The sequence below is a fragment of the Crinia signifera genome, chromosome 5, assembly GCF_055691185.1.
Source record: "Crinia signifera chromosome 5, ASM5569118v1, whole genome shotgun sequence".
In the NCBI taxonomy this organism is placed as follows: Eukaryota; Metazoa; Chordata; class Amphibia; order Anura; family Myobatrachidae; genus Crinia; species Crinia signifera.
The window spans coordinates 312,232,897-312,258,149 of record NC_139221.1 but is presented as its reverse complement, the minus strand read 5'-3'; the positions used below and the strand labels follow the sequence as shown (position 1 = coordinate 312,258,149).

The following is a 25,253-nucleotide window of genomic DNA, read 5'->3' as shown; positions in this document are numbered from 1 at the left end:
CAGTGTCTTATTATCGGGGAAACACGGTAGTTCTCATGCGTGAAAGCGCGCTGCCAGTATAATAGACTGATAAACAGTATAACTAGTCAAAAAAGCGCAACTAAACCTCTTTATGATCCCGTTGTTATCTAAGCCTTCTATTTTAGGGTACACACCAGAACGATTTGGCCTCAATTTCAATCCAACTCCAACTGATTGTATGTTGATTGAAGGTAAATTAGGCATCTTTAGATCCGATTCCAATCCGATGCGCGTCCCCGCTGGTCGTTTGGTCGTTTTACAGATCTACCTGCTGCAGGTAGGATCTGTAAAAGATCCATTCAACTGGATAAAGATCAGATTGGATTCGGATCGCGCACCGATCGTTAACAGATCGTATGCAGATCATGTGCTCCAACAGATTGTGCGACCATCGCACGATCTGCTCTATGATCAGGATGGTTCTGGTGTCTACCTAGCATATGAGTCATTGGGGGGAATCTACTAAGATGGGAGTTCTATTTCCGATGGGATGTTGCTATGGGCAACCAATCATACACTATTATCTTCTAAAACGTTCTAAATAAATAAGTATACTCTCATTGGTTGCCCACGTGAAATAGAACTCCCATCTTAGTAAATTCCCCCCATTGGATTTTCACATTCTTCCCCCCCCCCCCCAAAAAAAGGGTTAAATAAAAAAAAAAAGTGACAAAAACAAAAAAAAGAACTCATTTGTTTTTCCCCCTAAGATTTTCCATACTTTTATGGATACATTTGATCTGTTTTGCTTTGTGGTTCTCGCGGTTTCCTGTTTACCAGTAATTTAGTGAAGATTGGAGGCTGTCATCTGCCAAGGGTGGGATTCCAGAATACTTCCGAGTATGTCCTCGCCTGCCAATAAATCCTTAAAGGTCTTTAATTAGTTGTTCTGATTTCTTGCAAGAGAATTTAGGATTGCTATTTCCTCCTCCTATAGTATTCTCAGTGCCTGACAGTGTTAATGGCTGCAGTACATCGCGCAGGAGGTTATTGAGCGACGTTCGTTTCTCAAGACCATACTTTATCAATAACCAGAGCATACATCACGGCGGATCTTTAGCGTGGCACTTTCTGTGCACAGATTCCCCAGCACATAGGATGTGCTTTGAACTGTGTAAAAGAATGGGAGCTGCCATGTCTGTTATTCTCTGAAAGTAGATTCTAGTGTTCATTCTAGCACCCTGCGCCTCTCAAAACCGGTGCAGTTCCTCTTTCCTGCCTGGGATGTCGCTCTCTGCTAAGGTGCTTCCTGCACAGGCTGGTCTGTATCACAGTGCCTAGATACAGCCCACACATCACCATCGCCTGAGTAGATTTTGATTACATGTAGTCAAAATCTAGTCAAATTGCTGGTCTGTGCCAACCAGGAACACTGGTTAGCACAGATCGCCTTGTACACACATCGTTATGTGTATGGGTGATCTAGCTGCCAGGAAGCACAAGGGCAATTTCCCTGGCCTGCATTGCCCTGTGTGGGGGTGATGCAGGCCAGGAAAATTGCCCTATGTAGTTTCTCTTTCCTGCCTGGGGTGTCACTCTTTGCTCTGTATCTCAGTGCTGAGACACAGAGCTGCACGCGCTCGAAGCACCATCCGCAGGGCGCGCTCGAAGCACCATCCGCAGGGCGCGCTCGAAGCACCATCCGCAGGGCGCGCTCGAAGCACCATCCGCAGGGCGCGCTCAAAGCACCATCCGCAGGGCGCGCTCAAAGCACCATCCGCAGGGCGCGCTCAAAGCACCATCCGCAGGGCGTGCACGAAGCACCATACGCAGGGCGTGCACAAAGCACCAGCACAGAGCGCGATACCCAAGGCAGTAAAAAGAGGAAATGAAAGGGTTGTGAGTGACAGATGCAGGGGTCTAGAATGAACACTAAATTATTTGTTATTAATCAATGCAGTGGCACATTTATAGAAGGATGTCAACCTTGGATGTTCCAACTGCGATGGAACTACAAGTAAAAGCAGCCTGTGTCCTGAAAATTCCTCAAGAGCCGCACTTTGAACATATATAGTAATCAAGGTAAGGACTAAAGAGCTAAAAGGCAATCTCATACAGGTGGGGAACTGCACTGAAAATCTGCACGGTGCTATTAATCTGATGGGGGCACATGGCATTACTTCCACAGAGTCAGGAGGTACGTGTAGTCTGCATCCTGCCACCCACTGTAATCAGTAAGAAATAGTCATCCTACAGTTACTGCAAACCATTAAGTCAACATGACAGAACGATTCTGCTTATAGTCATACAGATACAGGAGTTATTGTACATTAAATGAAGAGGCCACGCTTCTATTCACTGCTTGGAAGTGCGGGGGTGAACTGATTCCGTGATAACGACGGGGATAAACATAATGAACCATTAAATTCGGACTTCCTGAACTCACTGCCTATTTCAGGGTAGTCCAAACGATTTTTCTTAAAAAACAGTCTACCGCCCGGCCTGGAATAAACAGTACGGATAATGTATACGGGCAGGCTGCCTGGCTACCTTATAGGGCTTTATGTTAAGTGATGGTTTACACAAGTGTCAGCCGAGGAGGAGGTAAATCCACTTTAAACATGATCACTTATAATGCCAAGAGGTCTGGTGTTACATGCGGGGGTTTGGTGAGACTCGGATCCGACTCACAACCACCTTGCATTACCCTCTCTTTACACTGGATATAAATAAGGCGATGAGAGATGGTATATACACTGTATAAACAGGGATGCTTTCCGAAAGGGGCTAAAATTTGGGGGCATGTCGGCAACGCCTTAGAGGAAGTGATTATTGAGTATTGTACAGATTTGTCAGATCAGCCATCTACAGGTCAGAATCCAAAAAATTAATCATTTCATGGGTAATACTAAATAATCAAAAAAAAAAACAAAAAAAAAACAACACGCCAAATTAAAAAAAGGTACAAAATACCAATCAGAAACATTGTTTTTTTAATTTGTAAATCATTTTGAAAGAAACACAATTATTGGTCCAGTGACACAAACTATATTCTGACATACATCATGAGATAGTAATTGTTTTCTGCTCCCTGACATAGATCTTGGGGAATGGCTACAATTAAATAACGCTTCTATCTCTGTGCACACTTGAGCGAGATTCAATTGTTTTATGCTGCCGCAGTCTACACTGACCAGGATCTAGCCAATGGTTTGCGCTGCCCAATATTTCTGCCCCAACCCTCCTGAGGGGGAGACAAGTCCATATATTAGAGGTAAAGTTAATTTTTCCTTAAAACCAAATTGCTGAGCTAGATGGCACTCCGGCATCTGGACGTCATCTCCCATTTATGCCAAGCCTGGCCCTATATAACAAGCCCCATTGATTATTGATGAACTAAAGTCTGGGCCGGAAAGAACATTACTAGTAATAAAATAAATTGCTTTATGGCCACACTAATGCCCATGTTTAATGTGGAAGGCCATTGTTAAATGAACCTTTTAGCACCTAAAGTGTGCCCCAGAGACTCCTAGATTATACTTTACTTAACAGTTTCCAATTGAGAAAATAGCATCTAATCAGGGAGAGACATCAGCTGTGCCAACCTGGGGAACAGTACTGTACAGCACACAAGGACCCTCCACCAGCTGTGCACAATGCTGGGGAACAGTACTGTACAGCATACATGGACACTCCACCAGCTGTGTGCAATGCTGAGGAACAGTACAGCACACATGGACCCTCCACCAGCAGTGTGCAAACCTGGGTAACAGTACTGTACAGCAAACATGGACTCTCCACCAGCTGTGTGCAATGCTGGGGAACAGTACTGTACAGCACGCATGGATCCTCCACCAGCTGTGCGCAATGCTGGGGAACAGTACTGTACAGCATGCATGGATCCTCCACCAGCATTGAGCAATGCTGGGGAACAGTAATGTACAGCACACAGAGACCCTCCACCAGCTGTGTGCAATGCTGGGGAACAGTACTGTACAGCACACAGAGACCCTCCACCAGCTGTGTGCAATGCTGGGGAACAGTACTGTACCGCACACATGGATCCTCCACCAGCTGTGCGCAATGCTGGGGAACAGTACTGTACAGCACAAATGGATCCTCCACCAGCTGTGCAAAATGCTGGGGAACAGTACTGTACAGCACGCATGGATCCTCCACCAGCTGTGAGCAATGCTGGGGAACAGTACTGTACAGCACACAGAGACCCTCCACCAGCTGTGTGCAATGCTGGGGAACAGTACTGTACAGCACACAGAGACCCTCCACCAGCTGTGTGCAATGCTGGGGAACAGTACTGTACCGCACACATGGATCCTCCACCAGCTGTGCGCAATGCTGGGGAACAGTACTGTACAGCACAAATGGATCCTCCACCAGCTGTGTGCAATGCTGGGGAACAGTACTGTACAGCACACAGAGACCCTCCACCAGCTGTGTGCAATGCTGGGGAACAGTACTGTACAGTACACAAGCAAAAGTCAACATGAGTTTTTCACACTTTTGGTTGTCTATGTGTTGCGCACGGTGACTTGCTGCGTTCGGCACACTTCTATGTTATCACTCTATGCCTGGGGTAGCCAACCCTAGTCCTCGAGAGCTACCAACAGTGCATGTTTTGCAGGTCTCCTCACAGAATCACAAGTGAGCTAATTAGCTCCATCTGTGTATCTTTTAAAATGTGTCCGTGATTAATCAGTGCAGCAGCTAGGTTGTCTGGAAAATGTGAACTGTTGGTAGCTCTCGTAGGCTAGGGTTGGCTACCACTGCTCTATGCCCACTGGGATGGTAAGATATGAACATGAAAAAAAAAAATCATGAAAAACCCATGTTGATCTTTTTCTATGTCAACCTTTTGACCATGTTGACCTAATGCACGTCGACCTTTCTCATGTAATCGGCCTACTGATGGTTGACCTTTTGACTGTGGAACTGTGAAGCAGTGATAAGGGAGAAGAAGTGATAAAGTTCCTGGTACTTTATCACCGGCAAATCAGCTCCAATTTAAACCCAGCCTATAACTTAACAGTCAGGAGCAGATTGGCCGGTGATAAAGTACTAGGCACTTTATCACTTCCCCTCCCTTATCACTGCTTCATACATCTACCCCTCAGTTCTTCATCTACTCCCCTATGGCGCACGGGTTGGTGCTGGTTCCCTACGTGGTGGCACTCTGACCTCGTGGCTGGTTCCCAAAGCCGTTCACAAAAATGATATTTAAATCATAATTAAAACCAAAAAAAAACAAATCTATTCCGGGCTGATCATCCACCACAATATATATTATATAAATAAAGGTTTTAGCGCGCCGTGTAAAGATAATCTTTACTTCTTGACTTTAAATAGGGTAAAAGAACCCAACACTCTAAAAAAGTCCTTCAATGGGACCACTTGAGATCTTGAGGGCCGGGCTGCCCACTGAGTGTCTAATTCCGGTATTAAGGACTGAAGAGACCTTTACTTCTTTATCCCATGCAAAATGTTTAACGTTGGGGGTGAGCAGAAATTGACTTTCAAAAGATTGCTTCCAGCTTTGTCCATTAAAGGGAAGCAGCCGGGGGGGGGGGGGGGGGGGGGGGGGGGGGGGCTGTGAAGTGTAAATGGATTACCCATGAAGTCCTTACATGATGTTCGCTAATAGCTTAAACCTAAATGAGAATCTGACGGCAAAGAGAATATTACGTAAAAGTCTAGTTACGCCCAGACAATGCTCACACACAGAACGAGTGGGAGAGCCCCAGGGGGTGAAACAATCATTTTACAACCGTATTCTTCTGTCACCACAACAGGACATTGTGAAAATGTAAAAACCAATTCCCAGAGATTTATTGTCCGGGTTTATCCTGCGCCGAGTCTCCCTGCAGGAGCCATTATCGGGCGAGACACCACAATCCCTCCACAAAGATGGCATTTACCTTTACGCAAGAAGGAAAGAAGGTACTTCTTTACTTTCACGGCGCCACTAGATAGGACAGATAGGACAGATAGGACAGATAGGACAGATAGGACAGATAGGACAGATAGGACAGATAGGATAGGATACGATTTGTATGCGATTTGACATAAGATATCGCATAAGATATAGGATAAGATTTACTATCCATTTCATTACCCCACTATCCACTAGGGCGTGGAGTGAGAATAGAATAGTGTGGCGAGCGCAGCGAGCCACCGAGCCCGAAGCGTGGCGAGCGCAGCGAGCCCCGCGAGGGGACACGGAATGTATTTTATGGAATTGCATGCAAATGGCATGCGATATTGGGGACTTGCTTTCAAACAACATCCGTGTCCCCTCGCGGGGCTCGCTGCGCTCGCCACGCTTCGGGCTCGGTGGCTCGCTGCGCTCGCCACACTATTCTATTCTCACTCCACGCCCTAGTGGATAGTGGGGTAATGAAATGGATAGTAAATCTTATCCTATATCTTATGCGATATCTTATGTCAAATCGCATACAAATCGTATCCTATCTAGTATCCTATCTGTCCTATCCTATATCTTATGCGATATCTTATGTCAAATCGCATACAAATCGTATCCTATCTAGTATCCTATCTGTCCTATCTAGAGTGGCGCCGTGAAAGTAAAGAAGTACCGGAAAGAAAATACGCAAACGTCACAAAACACATTCTGCCTCCTATTCAGAAATCCTTTTATAGTCAGATTTTATTTTATTGAGGGCTAAAATAGAATAAGAAGAAAATACAGTGCAATGTATATACAATGGATTTTGGAAATAATAATTTAGCAACAATGAAGCTCGTGAATGTTCCTTTCCTGCGTCCCCCGATACCATGAATGAAGAAAGGAGGCTGCGTCGCAGGAGATAAGTGGGGGCTCAATGGCGGAACCTACAGCTCAATACGCGTAAAGGGTAACAACCGCATCAAAGACAAAAATGGGGCCTCATCCTACGTCAGAACCAGCGCACGGTGCCAGTGATGAGACAATACAGTATTTTGCAGCGGTCTTCTACACAGGGTTATAGAATATTAGCAATGATTACAAGTTTTATTCGCGATTAATCGCATGAAATTTTTGTGATTAATCACACTGATCAGCACATAAGTCCCACTTACCTGAAATCTCGTTGCAACGGGTTCCATACTCGTTGCAAGGGGGGGGGGGGATTACATGCTTGTTGCCGGGGGGGGGTTACTTGCTCGTTGCCAGGGGGGGATTACATGCTTGTTGCCAAGGGGGGTTGCTTGCGTGTTGCCAGGGGGTGGGGGGGGGGGGGGTTTACTTGCTCGTTGCAAGGAAGGGGGGGGGGGAGGTTTACTTGCTGGTTACCTGGGGGATTTATGTGCTCCCTGCCATGGGGGTTTACTTGCTCGTTGCCGGGGGTGGGGGGGGGGGTTACTTGCTGGTTGCCAAAAGGGGTTTACGTGCTGGTTGCCAGGGGTTGCAGGGCCACAGCGTTCCTGGAATTCACACTTCCGGGTAGCGATGGGCACTCTGCACTCCCCTGACAGACACTAGGGGTGAAGAAGCACCTATAGCATCTGTCTCCTTCACAGCGGCGGCCATTTTTGAGGGGCGGAGGGTCTCCGTCTGCATGTGGGTGGAGACTCTGCACCCCTGCAGTGCAGTATACCCCACCAGCCTAGTTTCCCTTACCCCTGCACTAACTGCGTTAAAAATCTTAACGGTAGTTATAGTGTTGCCACATTATACGCATATATGTACCATACAGGCCTGTCTTAATGGTATGCAGTCAGTGGTTAGGCAACGTCTAGGTACACAGTCACTAGGTTGAAACTGGCAAAAGATATAACCTAAGCTTTTGGTCGACAGTCACATTTTTTTCTTAAAAAGGAGGTTTTGCATACTCAGTAGGCATAGAGTGGGCCCGAATCATGGTGAAATTATATATATATCTGGTTTGGGGATAGTCAGTCCCCAAAGAATAAACCAAATAAACACAAAAGTAACCAGCGCTGGCTTTGTTTCTCAAATAATTCAGAAGATGTTTTTTTAGCAATGTAAAAATGTATATAGGAGTCCATAAGTGTCCTTACGGGTCATAATCTAATTTTTACTATATACTTTTTTGATTAGGGGGCGCCCAACATACATAAGTACCCTTTTTTTTGTGTCAATGCACATACATTTTTATATGTATATTTTTAAATATGTGTGTGTCATTTTTACATTGCCAAGAAACCGTCATTTTCTGAATTATTTGAGAAACAAAGCCAGCGCTGGTTACTATTGTGTTTATATGGTAGATATATAAAAAGTGTGTCCATGTGACGGTATAACTACATAGACACCTAAGAATCGTGAAAAACCTACGTCACCCTTGCCTATGTCGATCTTAAGTTTGTGTCGACTTTTTGGCAGTGTCAATTTTAAGCTACTCTTCTCATTTCCTCAACATATAGGTGGCGCTGTTTCTAGTGCGGTCTATTTAGAGCAGGCCTGGTCAACCTGTGGCGCTCCAGTTGCTGTGAAAGTCCCAGCATTCCCTGCTACAGTTTTACTATTAGGGAATACAAAAGAAAAAAAAAAAACCTGTGGTGGGAAATGAAAGGTGCAAAACATCAGCAAGGATCCCGAAACCGTTCAAACACAACTTCTATCATTCCATAGAAAGAGCAGGAAAGGGATGTGACCATTGTACATAAGAGTGGGAAGGCCGGGATGCTCCAATGTGCTCTCAGCCACTCAACAATTATAGTGACATAATGGCATTCAATTCATATGGACTTGTGGCTGAAAAGGCCCCGGACCTCCCTGGGAGTTACAGCGCTGATTGTCTTCAGGGTCGTTCAGAAGAATACAGGGAATAAAGCTGGGTGACAGCTTAGACGGACAGTCACCGAAACTGGTCCCATCACCTGCGCTCACACACTGCAGGGGGAAGCAATTCTGAGTGCTACAGTATCGGTGCATACACACATTAGACAACATATGCACTGAAACATATTGGTGTCCAATTTCCCATGAACTTCCCCAGTTTCCTGGACGAACGATGTTGTGCATGCACACTGAACGATATGATGAACGATCTAGGTACTTGTGACTTAGCTGGGCTCCCGATGTTGAAATTGTATGCCAGTACCCTAAGCATGCGATTTGATGCGATTTGACGCGATTTCCCTTGAAATTCCCTTGAAGAGAAAATCGCGTTGCATTGTATGCTATTGTATTGCATGCGATGCGATTTGATGCGATTTTAATATGTACAGGCACCCAGATGCCTGTTTCATATGTGAAATGGCCCCCCAGACCCCATTTTTAATTGTATACCCACCCTGATGGCTAAATGACCCCCATTGTTAAAGCCACCCCACTATCAACGCCAACCCGAAGCGTGGCGAGCGCAGCGAGCCCACGAGGGGCGGCGGTACGTGTCCTCCGACCTTTTCATACCCCTACTTTCCTTGTCGGCGTGGAGTTGATTTTATATAGTGTGGCGAGCGCAGCGAGCCACCGAGCCCGAAGCGTGGCAAGCGCAGCGAGGGGACGTGGATACCTTCACAGCTATACGCGTCCCTTCGCGGGCTTCACAGGTACCCGCGTGCGCTCGCCACGCTTCGGGCTCGGTGGCTTGCTGCGCTCGCCACACTGTATAAAATCAACTCCACGCTGACGTGGATAGTGGGGGTATGAAAAGGTCGGAGGACGCGTACCGCCGCCCCTCGCGTACCGCCTCCGCTCGCCACGCTTCGGGTTGGCGTTGATAGTGGGGTGGCGTTAACAATGGGGGGCATTTAGCCATCAGGGTGGGTATACAATTAAAAATGGGGTCTGGGGGGCCATTTCACATATGAAACAGGCATCTGGGTGCCTTCACATTAAAATCGCATCGCATGCAATCTGATTGTATGCAATGCGATTTGACGCGATTTTTAGGTGCGATGAAGAAAATCGGGCACCCAGATAAGTCACAAGTACCACGATCTAGATCAGGGCTGGGCAACACTGGCCCTCCAGATGTTGATGAGCTACACATCCCAGGATGCTTTGCATTAGTTTTGCTATGTGGCCATGCTGAAACGGATGCAAGGCATGCTGGGATGTGTAGTTCATCAACATCTGGAGGGCCGGTGTTGCCCAGCCCTGATCTAGATGCTAGAGCTATTTTTTTTTTAAAGGCATTCGAAATTGAGCTGGCTTCACAGTCGATGAAGAACCTTGATGAACGAGCGGCAGTACCAGGCTTCGTTGTTGGCTGCTTGTAGCATACACACTGGCCGATATTTTGACCAATAATGTTCAGGGCCAAAATTTGTCCAGGAGACAGTGATACCACAGATACATACTCTGTACCTCATACCTCCCTGATGTTACTACTTTCTTGTGAATTAAAATGAGGTGTACGGTTTCAAATTACAAAACGGCTGCCATTATGGTGCAGTTGGACTTGGTATGGTATACAGATGTTAGGATACCTGTATTTAAGGATGGCGTGGGCACTGCACATCACCAAGTACCTGGCGCCAGAGTCAAGCATCTCTACCTGGCCATGCAGGGGCAGCTGTGTATCTTCCTCCCACTTATCACAGGCATGATAAGGAGCAGTGGGATAGCAACATAAAGACAGCGGAAAGAAGATTTATATATAAGTATACAGTGACAATGAGAACAATTTACCTCTTTGGCATGTTGAGTTAATGGGCAATGCTAGTCCAGGAGGCTGCTGCTCTGCTTAATGGAGCATCTGGGTGCGAAATCCCAGCAGTCAGGATCCTGACAGAATACCGATGGCGAAATCCCACGGATCCCAGTAAGTATATTCACCATACCCCTAATCCCATTACTCTATTCCACCCCTCCCAAAGTCTAACCACATTGGTCCATCCCCCACAGACTAACCCCAACATCTACTACCATCATAGCTCAACCCTCACATCCCCCACCCTCGTAGCCCAACCCTCACATCCCACACCCTCGTAGCCCAACCCTCACATCCCCCACCCTCGTAGCCCAACCCTCACATCCCCCACCCTCGTAGCCCAACCCTCACATCCCCCACCCTCGTAGCCCAACCCTCACATCCCCCACCCTCCCATTCCCCACCCTCATAGCCCAATGCTAACCTGCCCCACCCTTGCAGCCCAACCCTCACATTCCCCACCCTCATGGCCCAAGCCTAACCTGCTCCACCCACGCAGCGCAATGCTAACCTGCCCCACCCTCATAGCCCGACCCTTACATCCCCCCCACCTTCGTTGCCAACTCTCACATCCCACACCCTTGTTGCACAACCCTCACATCCCCCACCCACGTAGCCCAATGCTCATATCCCATACCCTCATGGTCCAAACATAACCTGCCCCACCCTCATAGCACAACCCTCACATCCCCCACGCTCATGGCCCAACCCTAACCAGCCCCACCCTCACATCCCAAACCTCACATCCCCCACCCTCGTGGCCCAACCCTCACATCCCCCACCCTCGTGGCCCAACCCTCACATGCCCCACCCTCGTGGCCCAACCCTCACATCCCCCACCCTCGTGGCCCAACCCTCACATCTCCCACCCTCGTGGCCCAACCCTCACATCCCCCACCCACGTGGTCCTACCCTAACCTGCCCCAGTTATTAACATCAAATATGAGCCCTTGTGCGGTGACTGAAAGCCACTTAGAAATAGATTATACCCATCAATCAATGCCAATGGGGCAGTGGTAAGAGAAACACAGCATGGACCATCCGCTATAACCTTACAGCACATCATTCTGCTAGGAAACGCCTACTGCTGTCACACAATGGGTCTAACGTGCGTTTCGCACACCAGATAACAGCAGGAGAAACGATAAGGATATAAAATCACTGGACCAGATAAGTAGAGATTTTCGTCCCTGCCAGCGTCCTGCTTTCCCTCGCTCATTGTTTATAGTTCTAGTAAACGGAACATTCATCAAAATATTCAGTCACAGGAGCGCGAGTGAGAAACACAGCGTAAACCTACTGCACTTGTATTAAACGTATCTAAACACACATAAATGTGATGCAATACATCTAATGTGTGCTGTACCCTGAAGCAGCTGCCACAGAAGAACATTTCCCCCACACCTCGTCCATGTCCTATTGACCCGCTCACCCCCTGTCCTCTGTGTCTGAGAGGCAGTGAATCGGAGGTAAGTCGACCTGACTTCTCTGGGTTCATTTTCATGCAACATAAAACCCGGTTTATTAATATTTCATGTTTACACCACTGGTAACAGGAGAGTATGACACAGAAATAATACAAGAACAGAGCTGGCAGATTGCAGGGGAAGATGTAGTCCACCAGGGACGAAGAAGGGCCACTCGGCTCTCCCTGCATTGATCTCAAACGCCTAAAGCAAGTTTAACCCTTTGCCTTTCGCAGAACAAATGTTCTAGCCGGTTCCTACTAATGGTGAAGTCAGCCAACTGTGGTCTGAGCTATAATTCAGCCAATCAATTCATTAGAAATTAGCGACAACAGAGGCCATGTAAAAATTGGGTGTAGAATTGAACCCCATGCAAGTAGCACATGACTATTGCAGGGGTGGCTAAACTGGTCCTTGAGATCTACCAACAGTTCATGTTTTACAGGCCCCCTGTGGATCTGTAGAATGTGTCGGTTGGGAATGAATGCAGCATGTTTGAAAATGTGACAGTTAGTAATGACTGCACCTGTCTGGAAAACGTGGGCTCTTGGTAGATCGCGAGAAACGGTTTGGCCAGCCCAGATTCCTAGGGCATGAATTCAATTGTTTTGCGTGCAGCATTACCTAATGGGTGCGCCACAGAGCAATTCAATTGTTTTTCTGATCGGATGTAAATGCCACGAGCACCAACGTTTCTACTTGCAGCTTCCTGGGGTTAACGAGCAGAAATGTAAGAAAATCCTCTGTTCGGGCACCCAAAACGAAAGTGCTTTTGGGCGCGACAAGCAAGAAACTGGACTCCCACAACAATTGAATTGTTCCGCTGGACGTCCATTAATTCCGCTGGAATTCCCCCACTAAACTCATCGCAACTGTACAGCATGATTGTCCGATTCGGACAAAATGGCAACCATGGCCCCCTAGAACTATACGCCACTATGAACATATGGATTGAGTGGCGGTCTACGCATTCTGGGACTCAGCTAGTGCTGCATTAAATCAGTCTTCAAAATGAAATATATTATTACGGATTATGCACAGCCCAAAGGTTTTAACCAATTCAGGCAGATTACCATTTATCCACTTCAGTCTGAAATTATCTCCAATTTAGTCTATTTTACCACAGATCACAGGGCTGCGTTCGAACCATTACGCAGAAGAGACCGTATTATTATGGCAATAAAGAACATCGATAAGAGTGCTCACACAAAGCAGCCTCAGCGCTACCCGTATGTTACATAGGAATAGTTCTGTAATGCACAAATCTCTGTGATTCACTCAAGTGTTCTGTAGAAGTCCTTAGGATCTTTTATAGAACTTATGAACCATATAGATAAAATACAGTTTTAACCTCGCAATTCTATTGCACAAAGATACAAAGTAAGTACAGACATTAGGATACCATTTCAGGTCTTTTAGACCATATGCTCAACGGATGTGATACAGGTCATAAAGAAGGGAGTGCAGTCATGTGAGCCGCTGTGAAGTCACTGGCCATGGACTATGCATCTAAACATTGTGGGACTTAGTGAAATGCCGGTTTGCTGCCAAGGGTGGGTGTAAAGCCAACAGAGATTCTAGACTAAAGGTTCCCACACACTAGAACGATTTTTGGGCCGATTTCCGATAAATCGGCCGATATATCGGCCGATGTTTACATATAATCTGTCGAAAATCGGCCGATATCGGTCCGATGCGCGCTCCCGTGGATCTTTAGCTAAATCTTCTGATCTTACGTGCTGCACGAAAGAGCAGAAGATTTAACAAAAGATCCATAGGAACGCACACGGGATCTTAAGAAAAATCTTTGGTAAAGATGTGCGCTCGCCTGAAATCTTTTGTCCAGGACGGACAAAAGATTTGAAGGCTAATTTATGCGCACATATTACGATCGCAGATCTTTCTAGTGTGTGGGCACCTTTACATTGTATAGCAGTCAATGGAAAGCCCTCTGTACTGCGTACCAGTCACTAAAATGCTTTCTGTATTGTAGAATTACTCCTTAAGGTGCCCACACACTAGAACGATTTTTGGGCATATTGGCCGATTTCCGATAAATCGGCCGATATATCGTCCGATGTTTACCGATAATCGGTCAAAAATGGGCCGATATCGATCCGATGCGCGCTCCCGTGGATCTTTAGCTGAATCTTCTGGTATTACGTGCTGCATGAAAGATCATTAGATTTAACAAAAGATCCATAAGAACGCACAGGGGATCTTTAGAAAAATCTTTGGTAAAGATGTGCGCTCGCCTGAAATCTTTTGCCTCTGTGTTTGTGCATGTGTGACAGATAAAGAGATGTCATTTCACGGATATTAGATATTGGTCACCAGAACAGGTTCTGCCTTAAACACAGGTCAAGAGTTGGCTTTGTGATTTTGTTTTATAATAACTCTTTACCAAAAATCAATTATAGAATTTTTAGGCATTATGCTCATATTAAAACAAATAATATCCTCACCACACATTTTGTCATTGTCAAAAAACAAAAAAAAAATAGGTTGGTGTGTTTGCCCATCTAGCCTTGTACTGAACCCCTCCTGCACACCAGCCACTAATTAACTTCCTTGTACTTTAAAAAATGAATTTTTAAATGAACATTTTACTAAGAATATATGTGACTACCACGGCAACCACAGTCACGTGCCACATTAATGTACTGTGCAGAGGCGCGCTGGAATGCCTCTCTGAGCTGCAATCACTGTGATCAACAACCACCCGCCATTACACACCTGCTATTACAGGACATTCAGAGTTCTATGTGAGCGGGTGTCTAGCAGATGGTGTCAACCACACCTATTTTCTCTCCAAAAATAGTTTGTGAAAGGACGGAAAATAAATGCATTGCTACTATCCGTACCATATATATAAGTCAATAAAATTCCGCTCAGTAACACACAGCCTTTGATATAGATTCATGTCAATATTCAGGATGGCGGTAATTGTTCTCAGACAAGAGACACCTTCCCACAGGATGAGCCCAGAGACTGGATACGTACAGTACGCACGGACATGTTGACAAGGAGAAATGAGGCTTTCAGCAAAGTCTTAGTATCCTACACAGAGAAACAAAGGCCTATGCCTCGGCACAAAGCAGCAGCTGTGGTCTATATACCAGACAGCACAATACACCAACAATTGTGTGTGAGGAATACCACAAACATCCGTGTAGCTAAAGCTGGCCATACATGCAAAACAAACCCGACGAAATGAGAAACCTGTGTGTAAGCTATGTGGTAAACACAGACTCCATAGACAGGTAACCAGGGATACAAGGCACAAATACAGACGTGCTAAAGATATCCCTGCTCACCGGGTGCCCAGGCCTCTCCGGTGTCTGCGCGGGTATAGATTGCGAGGTGCCAAGATATGGGGGTACGCTTTCCTGTCTGCAATAAGGAGTTATATTCTAGACATTTATACCAGAACCCCCTTAACATGGAGCCACACCCGTGGCACTGCGGTACCATCTATGGAACACTGTGGCGGAGGTCAAATCGTGGAATGATGAAGTTATTCCGTAGTGCTAGCTACCAGTGAACTGGGATATAGGTTTAATGCAAATATAGTAATGGTGAGCATTATGGCCTCACAGCACTGCGGTCATGGGTTTGATTCTCACCATGGCTCTGTGTGGAGTTTGTAGATTCTCCCCGTGCTTGCGTGGGTTTCCTCCGGGTACTCCGGTTTCCTCCCACATTCAAAAAAATATACTGGTAGGTTAATTGGCTCCCAACAAATTAACCCTAGAATGTCTGTGTGTGTCTATGTACATGTGGTAGGGAATATAGATTGTAAGCTCCACTGGGGCAGGGACTGATGTGAGTGTACAAAATTCTCTATACAGCGCTGCAGAATATGTGCGCGCTATATAAGAAACTGCTAATAAATAAATAGTAACATCTATAAAAGCTACACAAATATGTACTTTTGCGTTTTTGGGGGGGGGGGGGGGGGAGGGTGACAAACAGAACAATCTATTCTTTGCAATACAGACAGGCACATAGCTGGTGATGGGTGTACTAGGAATTCCAGCATGAGTGCCGGTTACTCAGGAAATCACTGGGAAGTGCTGCTTCCTGCTATCGGAAAATCGCTGTTTTTGTGTCAAAATTAGGAAGGCGCAGCACAGGCCCGCGGGGAACCACTGACATAAGCCTTGTAAGAGTCACAGACAGACAACCTGGGACTTCCCAGCAGATGTGGAACAAGGATCAGTAGAGAATAACTTCTAATACATTGCTGCGGCATGCAGTCAGACTGTACTACACCGCTGTCTGCACGTCGGGATTGGCCACAGAACTATTCAAATTTAAACAAAAATAAAACAATGAAGGAGTATGGGTCACCTATTAAAAGTATCACAGTGACGGTTGTTACCTGAAGATGGTTCATGACAAGCACAACACATGGCTACGTGATCCAATCAATTATATACTCGCACATTAAAACAATTATGCGTTCCACTCCTGATGCACCAATAACTGCAAAGGTCAGTCTGCTGGAACAACAAGTCTCAGAAAGCCTTGAGGTTTATGGTAGGACACAGGTTCTCAAAGTCAGTCCTCAGGACCCCCACACAGCACATGCTTAGCTGGTCTCCCCACACATTTTAAAAGATCCACAGGTGGAGCTAATTATTTCACTTGATTCTGCAAAACATGCACTGTGTGGGGTCCTGAGAGCCGAGTTTGACAACCTGTGTGGTAGGGGAAATGTTCCAAATACCTATTTCCTAGAAAGGCTAATGGATGTCCGGGGGGCCAGATCTTCAATAAGCTTCAAAGAAGGCCCTTAAACATAAACAGGCACAACGCCAAACCATCAGCTCAAGGGCTGGAGGAGAAATGTATAAAGGCACCAGCGGCCCTTGTGACCTTTGTAGGTTGTCACTGTTCCCTGTGACCAGGCCTCTCTGCGTAGCATGCGTGCACACCAGCACAGTGCACAGCACTGCGCACACAATGAGCCATCAGCAGTTCTCACCTGAGTGCCGAGGAGGAAGAATAAATAGGACGAGGCAAATGAAGGAGCTATTTTTGGGAATGTTTATTAATAGCACACAAATGCAAGCAGCTCGTCTAAGCAGCCGGCGCGCAGATAGAGGAGTCTTTGTGATGAGCGTACGGGACACAATGGAGTATAAAGCAGCTCATACCAGGCTCAGCGGCAGCACCTAACGCATGATTAACCTCTTAGCGATCAGTACATTATACCGGACGTCCGCTACCTGTGCTACTGTGCTGCGGTGGTGGGGGCACTGTGGGTAACCACGTTTGGACCAGGCGGAAGATCCCTTGGGGCAGCTTTATTAAGCCTGGTGAAGGGATAAAGTGGCTGTTACTTTATCACTGGCCAATCAGCTCTGGCCAATCAGCTCATAACTGTCATTTTTTAAAACCCGGTCCATAACTTGACAGTTAGTAGCAGATTGGGCGGTGATAAAGTACCAGCCACTTTATCCCTTCACAAGGCTTAATAAATATGCCCCCTTGTATGGGAGATGGGCTGTAATTGTTCGTCCATCTTAGTAGGACCACTATAATAAAAGGCCTAAAAAGACATCACTCCCATGTGATTCAGAGCGGAACAGATACGGTTACCACCCATACAACTTGACACTTTTACACAATTTCTCGGCCCGATGTATCGACATTGGGAATAAAAGGCCCAGAATTGAATAAGTGTATGGGCACCTTTGCTGTCGGTCAGTATTCATGAAGAGACAGTTATGTTTCCCAAACTCCATCCTCATGGCCTATTTCACCATCCAGACGTAGGGCCAGAAGCGCTAAGCTTCAAAAGTGATCAAATGGAGAGTGATAAACAGCCAGCCAATCAGCTGCTGCCTGTCATGTCACAGGCTGTGTTTGAAAAATGTCAGGCAGGAGCTGATTGGCTGGCTGTTTATCACTATCCATTTGATCACTTTTGAATCTTAGTACATCTGGCCCATATATTCCTGCTTCAGCACAGGTGGGTAAATCAAGGTAATAACGTTAGCCACCTGGGCTCGTGCATGGATATCATTAGTACCTGGATTGCAAGTGGGGACTGGAAAACAGTGGCCTTGGCCCTAGACAATGGCTTCCTGCATGGTGTGTTTGAGATAGAGGTTACAGCCAAACAGCTTAGTTGCAATAATTTTTATTACATTTTTGGGGGGGTTGGGTTAAAAGAGATGGAAAATAAAATATTCTTTAATGTAAAAAAACATAAATATAAATTCACATTATTCCCAATGACAAACGGCAGAAGTATTTTCAGGTCAGAGGGCATACGGTGCACCGAGAACGTTCTCTGGTATATCTCAGCCTCCTATATGTGAGCAGGCATCAGGCAACCTTCTGCAATGCAAATTGACTTGTGCTCTACATACAGCCCCTGCAGGCCTAGCGCACAGCACAGCTAAGCATCGGTTCAGTCACAAAGCGTTCATTTCATGCAGATCCCCGCTCTCCCCGTCGCCTGGCAGCTACCGCGCTGGACGGTGAACCTGGGTGGGTTGCCATGGTGACTGTATCATCCCTCGCACTGGCGAAACCCTTGGCAAGGAGCATTAAAGCAGAACTAATTCAGGTCTGACACGAATGCAAAAATGAGCTTTAATGTCCAATCTTCAAAGGGGAGAATAAAAGTAGGACACGCAAACCATGCACGGGGACATGAAGAGTTGATGTCTGAGTAATAGGTCACAATGGTATAAACCAATTTCTGTGGTTAGCAAGGGCCACGAGAACCTAAATTCACCACAGCAACTGATCCCCAGCTGACAGTGTGCAAACATTTATTATTATTTTTATTATTATGTATAGGTTTTTGTTTTCTTTTAGGTGCTCTTTTTAACAGCAAAAATATTTTGGCGTATGTTCAACCCTATTTTAATGAAGTTTATCAACATTTATAGCTGCTGTATATTGGGAAAATGCATCCAATACCCATTTCACATCGCACAAAATTACGGGGTTCATGCCGGTTTGACCCGGTAATTCGTGCAATTTGAAAGGGGTTACCGGTTACAGCTAACAGGGCAATACGAACCGGGTAAAAAGAAGGGTTCTTACTGGTTCGTTGCTGTGTAGTGTGAACGGGTTAAATCAGGTTGAGCGACCCATTTCCCATACACTCTAAGCACCGCTTCCACCCCCGGCGATGCTCCGCCGCGCCCCCACATGACATCAGCGAACCGACAATATTGCTGGTTCGCTGATGTGATCTGAACAGACCACACAAGCAGGGTCGCACCGGAACCTAATCGTTTAAAAGTCCCGGTGCGAGCCTGCATTTGCGGTGGTCTGAAAGCGGTATAACAGGGGTGTTTATCAAAGCTTGAGTCGTGTAGACGACTAGGAGTCATTGGGTCGACACATTATAGATTGACACACATTGGGTCAACCATGGCTTAGGTTGACATGCCTACGTTTGCCCACTTTTTTTGTCCCAAATGTCAACATAGTTGACATAGACGCCATCTAAGTTTACCACGTCCCCTCGCTCGGCTTCGGGCACGGTGCCTCTCTACGCTCGGCACACTATTTTATTCTCCCACCATGCAGTAGTGGATGGCAGGGCATGAAATACCCCGTCGGCATATGTCGGTTAAAAAAAAAACCTCATGTTGACCTTTTAACGGTCTACCTAAATGCTTGTGCGATCTGACAATGAGTTGTTAAGGAAGATTTATAATATTCATCCTATTATTCTATGCTGTACTGAATGGCGGCCAATTCATAACAGGCACAAAATGGCCGCCCACGAGTGTAGCCAAGCTGATAAAGGGTGTTGACACCCACTTCTTGGATCCGGTGGCATCGTATGCGACCAGAATCTTGTTAACAGAAACCAAAACTGCATTTGACAGGATTTATAAACTTGGGAGAAAAATGACAGACTCTAAACCGCCTCATAGTTGCCGATAACTTGATAATAGCGTGTGAAGCCTCAGACGCTCTGGATGTGTCCGAGCAGACACACGGCGTTACACCCTGCCCTTCACACACTGATACTTTCCCGTGACATCTCCCACCCCATGCCCGCTGCAGGCGATAGCACGCCAAATGCATTGGGTTATTGTGCAGACAACAGGTCACTCCTCTGATAAAACAGACTGTCAGGTTCTCAGACCACATGCAGACTTTCTCGAGCGCCAAACACCAGCAACGAGCTCCATGCTCGCAGTATTAAAGCTTGGGAGGGTTAAGCTCTCTGGTAGTGGAAAAAAAATATTTATTGAACGGATAATCCAGCAGCTAAACTGAGAGATCACAACAGCGAAACCCAAGCGCTGTTTATGGTCTGCAAATGAATGAGGCTAGACCATCACCCAAGCTATATCTCAGAGTTGTTTATAAATGGCAGATATAGGGCCAGATTCTCTAAGCTTCAAAAGTGATAAAATGGAGAGTGATAAGCATCCAGCCAATCAGCTCCTGCCTGACATTTTTCAAACACAGTCTGTGACATGGCAGGTAGGAGCTGATTGGCTGGCTGTTTATCACTCTCCATTTTATCACTTTTGAAGCTTAGAGAATCTGGCCCAGTAACACTGCAGAGGCAGCCATTTTGTGGGCTGTTCCAGTGGTACCTTGGTCAGCCATGATCTCAGAATTTGAGGCGCAGTCACTTCCATTTAGGACTGAGAGGAATTCAGGGCATGCTCTTTATTTATAATCTATTCAGGATAACATGGCAGATGACTAGAAATTGAGGGTATGCGGTCACGAGGTCGACAAGAGGAAGGTCAACATGCCTTGGGTCGACATGTCTGAAGGTCGACATGGGGTTAGGTCGACAGTGTCATTAGGTCAACACATGCATTAGACCGACATGGGCTAGGTCGACAGTCAAAAGGTCGACATGGGGTTTTTCACTTTTTTTTAGCCGACATGTGCCGACAGGCGGTATTTCATGCCCTACCATCCACGAGGGTGTGGTGGGAGAATAAAATAGTGCACACGGTGCAATTCTTTAATGTCCATGTCGACTGTGTCGATATGCAGGATAAAAAAAGGTGGAAACCACATGTCAACCTTTTTACTGTTGACCTTGCCCATGTCGACCGAATGCTTGTGTCGACCTAATGACGGTTGACCGAATGCTTGTGTCAACCTCCAGACATATCGACTTTGATGCATGTCGACCTTCCACTTGACCAATACCCAAATTAACATCAAAATATTGCAAAAAACTATTTATTTGTGAAACATGCCATGGCTGTAAAATGCCGGAAACATAAGAACAACCACAGCCCTGTACAAAGAACTCCTAAGATCCCAAAAGTCTATGGTTTTCGAACGATATCTGCAAATATAACAATGGTGCACAATTACTATATACGTCGCTCTGAATTATAGCAGTGATGCCATGATTGTTTGTTCACAGTGATTTATAAAAAAAAATTTAAAAAAATTGTCATTTTGCTCAGCATCATGGATTACCATGGCAACCACAGTCACATGGCACATAATGTAGGAGCAGAGGTGCCAAGACTTATAGAGTGATAAAATAGATCACAATAAAGGTACCAAACAAACAATCAAACCGCTCCTAACTGTTATTAAACACCAACATCTTGGGTTTGACCTATTTCACACTGCGGCTTCGACCCAGGTTACATCTGTTATATAGAACATTGTTGCCTCACACTCAATAAAGCTGTGTTGAAATCACGTACATGACTAACAATAGCAAGCCGTCTCCGGTAGAAGTACACCAACCGAACAGCTCAGTAAATGAATTAAAATCAGGCAGTCAACTGCAGTGCGAGACTCGCTGCTTCCCTCCATTATCCGAGAGGACGTATGTGCTGAAGAGGAGCTTAGCAGAGAACCAGTGTGCAGTACGGCATTGCTCTAGCCCCGGGAACGGCTTCCAGAGTGTGATACTCCTATATTACAACGGTCAGAATGCCACAGGCAATCTGTCACACAGGTAAATGGGATATTAATCTGGTGCCGCTGTCAGTTCCCATTCCAATATATGTTAAACAGAAATAAAACTTGCAGACCAAGGCGGACACCGACTACAGCTCTACATATTCATAGTTCATCAGGAAGATAAATCTGACCTGCATCGGTTATGTATGTGGATAATACAGACGACTGGGGGCAGAAATCTAAAATGAGGCACAGGCGGTGATTCTGGTTCACTCGCAAAGCACATTTGGTTTGCGAATGGACAAAACCATGCTGCACTACAGGTGGGGCAGATGTAACATGTGCAGAGAGAGTTAGATTTGGGCGAGTTATTTTGTTTCTTTGCAGGGTAAATACTGGCTGCTTTATTCTTACACTGCAATTAGATTTCAGTTTGAACCCACCCAAATCTAACTCTCTCTGCACATGTTACATCTGCCCCACCTGCAGTGCAGTTTTGTCCATCTGCAAAAATGGCAGCCTTGCTAACATATATACTTTCAATAAATATTAGATTGAAGCACTACAAACACAATGGCCGCACATCACGGTCTGCCACATACGAGGCTCAGCTGAGAAAGCGGTGAAACACGCTGGTCCTTATGGGCATGCTGTAATTGTAGATCACAAACGTGCTTACCCCGAGTATTCGTCGCCATGTCAGCCACTTTTTGGAAGGCATCCAGGAATGCAGCCGCAGCCACCACGGTAGTGCTACAGGGAAGCAAAAATATGGTATTAGATGGCAAGCTCTTGAGCCAATAGTCTCTTCATAATAAACCTGCAAATCTCCAAAAAGTACTGGAGAAGAGATACATGCATTCCGTTGTGATTCATTACAATATGGAGGAGACTGCACAGGTTGCATTGATGTTATTATATACTAGTCTATATGCTGTATGACAGCGCATTGATCACAAATGATTACTGTATGTGCATCGTGTTCTGTTGGGTATGGGTAGACCCTATTAAGGTGGACAAGCGTTGGGTTGGTCACAGATGTTCGACAGGGATTAGGAGGACAGCTGAAATAGGTTGACATGGCTAAGGTCGACAGGGTTGACACAAGCATTGGGTTGACAGTCAAAAATGTTGACATGAGTTTTTCACTTTTTTTTGTCCCGAATGTTGACATGGTCGTACCGTATGCAGAGAGAATTAGATTTGGGTGAGTTATTTTGTTTCTGTGCAGGGAAATTACAGACTGCTTTATTTTTACACTGCAATATAGATCTCACTTTGAAGTAAAACCCCACCCAAATCTAATTCTCTCTGCACATTTTACATCTGCCCCCCCGCAGCGCACATGGTTTTGTCCATCTAAGAAGGAGTTTATCAGAAAGAGTGAACGAGAATAACCCCCTAAGTGTGTAGGAACCGGGAAAGCAATATACAGATAATATAAGCACTATGTAATATACTGCAGGCAATTACATATGGACCTTATACTTGCACAGAGTCAAGTTCTTATCTTTATTAATCAGCGTCGTTGCAGGCGATGTTTAAAGGGTGACAGTTAGGGGCCGATCCGCTGGTACTTTCTCTTTCTACGTGCGTTTCACTGTTGTGTATGCAGCATGATAATCTAGTTGTGTCTGCAAGTGCTCTACATGGGGTTAAATAGCGCTTCCAGTTGGCACACGCTGCAAATCTATGCACAGCCATCCAATGCCCGGTTCCTATTAGCAGTACAGGAACAGAAGCCTTGAATCTTATTGCCAAGCAGAAATGTAAATACATTCGTCCAACAGCTGCAGTGTGGGGAAGGAATTGCCAGGCAGGATCTTGGTATTCTTCCCTCTTTGCTCTTTCTTAGCCTAAACCAGTCGGCGCGCCCCAGCTCCAACGTTACCATGACGACAGATCTGCCCATCTATTGAAGGAGCGGTGGAGTTGCTGTGAGGGGAGAATTGCGCATGAAAGACGTCAGGCCCCCCCCCCCCCCTCGCAGCGACCCAGTTACAGAGAGGGACGGCTAGCGCTTTCATTGACAAATTGTCCAGGCTCCCAGCTGTCAGAGGACTTCAATGCCGGTCATTTGAGAAACACTGCAGCCAGGGATATTCTGATTGCTGGCTGGGGAAATAGATCCGTACGGAAACGACTTGCGTCATATTTACAAATGAGCTTGTGCTAAATACAGGTTTATTTCAGGCTTGGGGGATATTTATCACAGCTTGGAGAGAGATAAAATACTGACCAATCAGTCTATCTTGTTTTACAGGCTGTAGGACCAATTTATCAGTGAGCTTTAGCTATTTAAAACTCATTACATTTGATAAATGGTGCTCCAGCCAATCAGCTCTGGTCATGTGTTTGAAAAATGACAGTTGGGATTTGATTGGTTGGACCGGCACGGCCAGGCAGCCACACTGATTAGCTCACAATCCAGCGCCCCATTTCAAATGGCCGAGGGCCACCGGGGGAGCTAAAGCAAGTTGGTTGCAGGGGTTCCTTGCATGGGGACACCCCTCTGAAGGGAGACACACGTGTGCGAGCCGCACCACACGCAAGCTGGCGACTCACGGACAGTTCAACAGCTGAGCCACCGAAGGACATTAAAACTACAGTGTGGGGGGGGGGCCCTAATGTGTGGGGTCCCAAGATGATTTCCCTCCCTTAATCCGGCCCTGGTTACACCTATAACCACACAAACACCACTCACCGGAGCTGAGACTGGAGTTTTCCCGCTTTGCTGATGAAATCTTCCCAAACCGGGTAACTTCCCTAGAAGAAAGGAAGACACAATCTGGTTATTTATTTATTGTTATGAACATTCCATTATTATACGGTAAAAATCATTTGCGTAGTGCCCTAAATGTTCTCATTTTCTAGAGACAGTCCCCATTTTTCAATATTTGGCAAATGCAGTTCCTAAGCCCCTTCTAGTATAACCATTGCAGAAGATAACCGTACAATGGTAGGGTGTCAACTGCCCCAAAAATATTTTCATAATGTTAACCTTCAAACAAAAGAAAAAAAAAATCAAATGTTCATCTTTCAGTGGGATTCACCTTTGCATCTTTATGACGTTAGCGTTCCTTATTATCATTACCGGGGTTAATTCAAAGGTCGCTGCGTGCCAGTTCTGGGTGAGAACGCGTTATTACACGTAGGCCAGGACAAGGGCGCTCTGTCTGACACAACCGGGCTACGTGAGAGTACAGTTCTGGTTTATACTTTTGACTTTGATATCTTTACAGCAGATAAACTGAACTTCGCAAAATGTACTTTAGCCCTGGAAATAGATATCCTGAAATCAGCATTT

The 25,253-nt window shown here is 45.9% G+C and overlaps 1 protein-coding gene across 9 annotated transcripts in view; it reads right to left on the bottom strand.

Moving 5' to 3' along the window:
* Positions 1–25,253, bottom strand: part of MTSS1 (MTSS I-BAR domain containing 1) — a 125,636-nt gene that overhangs the window by 74,523 nt on the left and 25,860 nt on the right. For all 9 annotated transcript variants that reach the window (XM_083189482.1, XM_083189483.1, XM_083189484.1 and 6 more), the window contains exons 2-3: positions 24,651–24,712; positions 22,626–22,699 (exon numbers count right to left, since the gene is read on the bottom strand). In XM_083189482.1, coding sequence (XP_083045608.1) covers positions 22,626–22,699; positions 24,651–24,712 — 136 coding nt within the window. The remainder of the gene's footprint in view (positions 1–22,625; positions 22,700–24,650; positions 24,713–25,253) is intronic.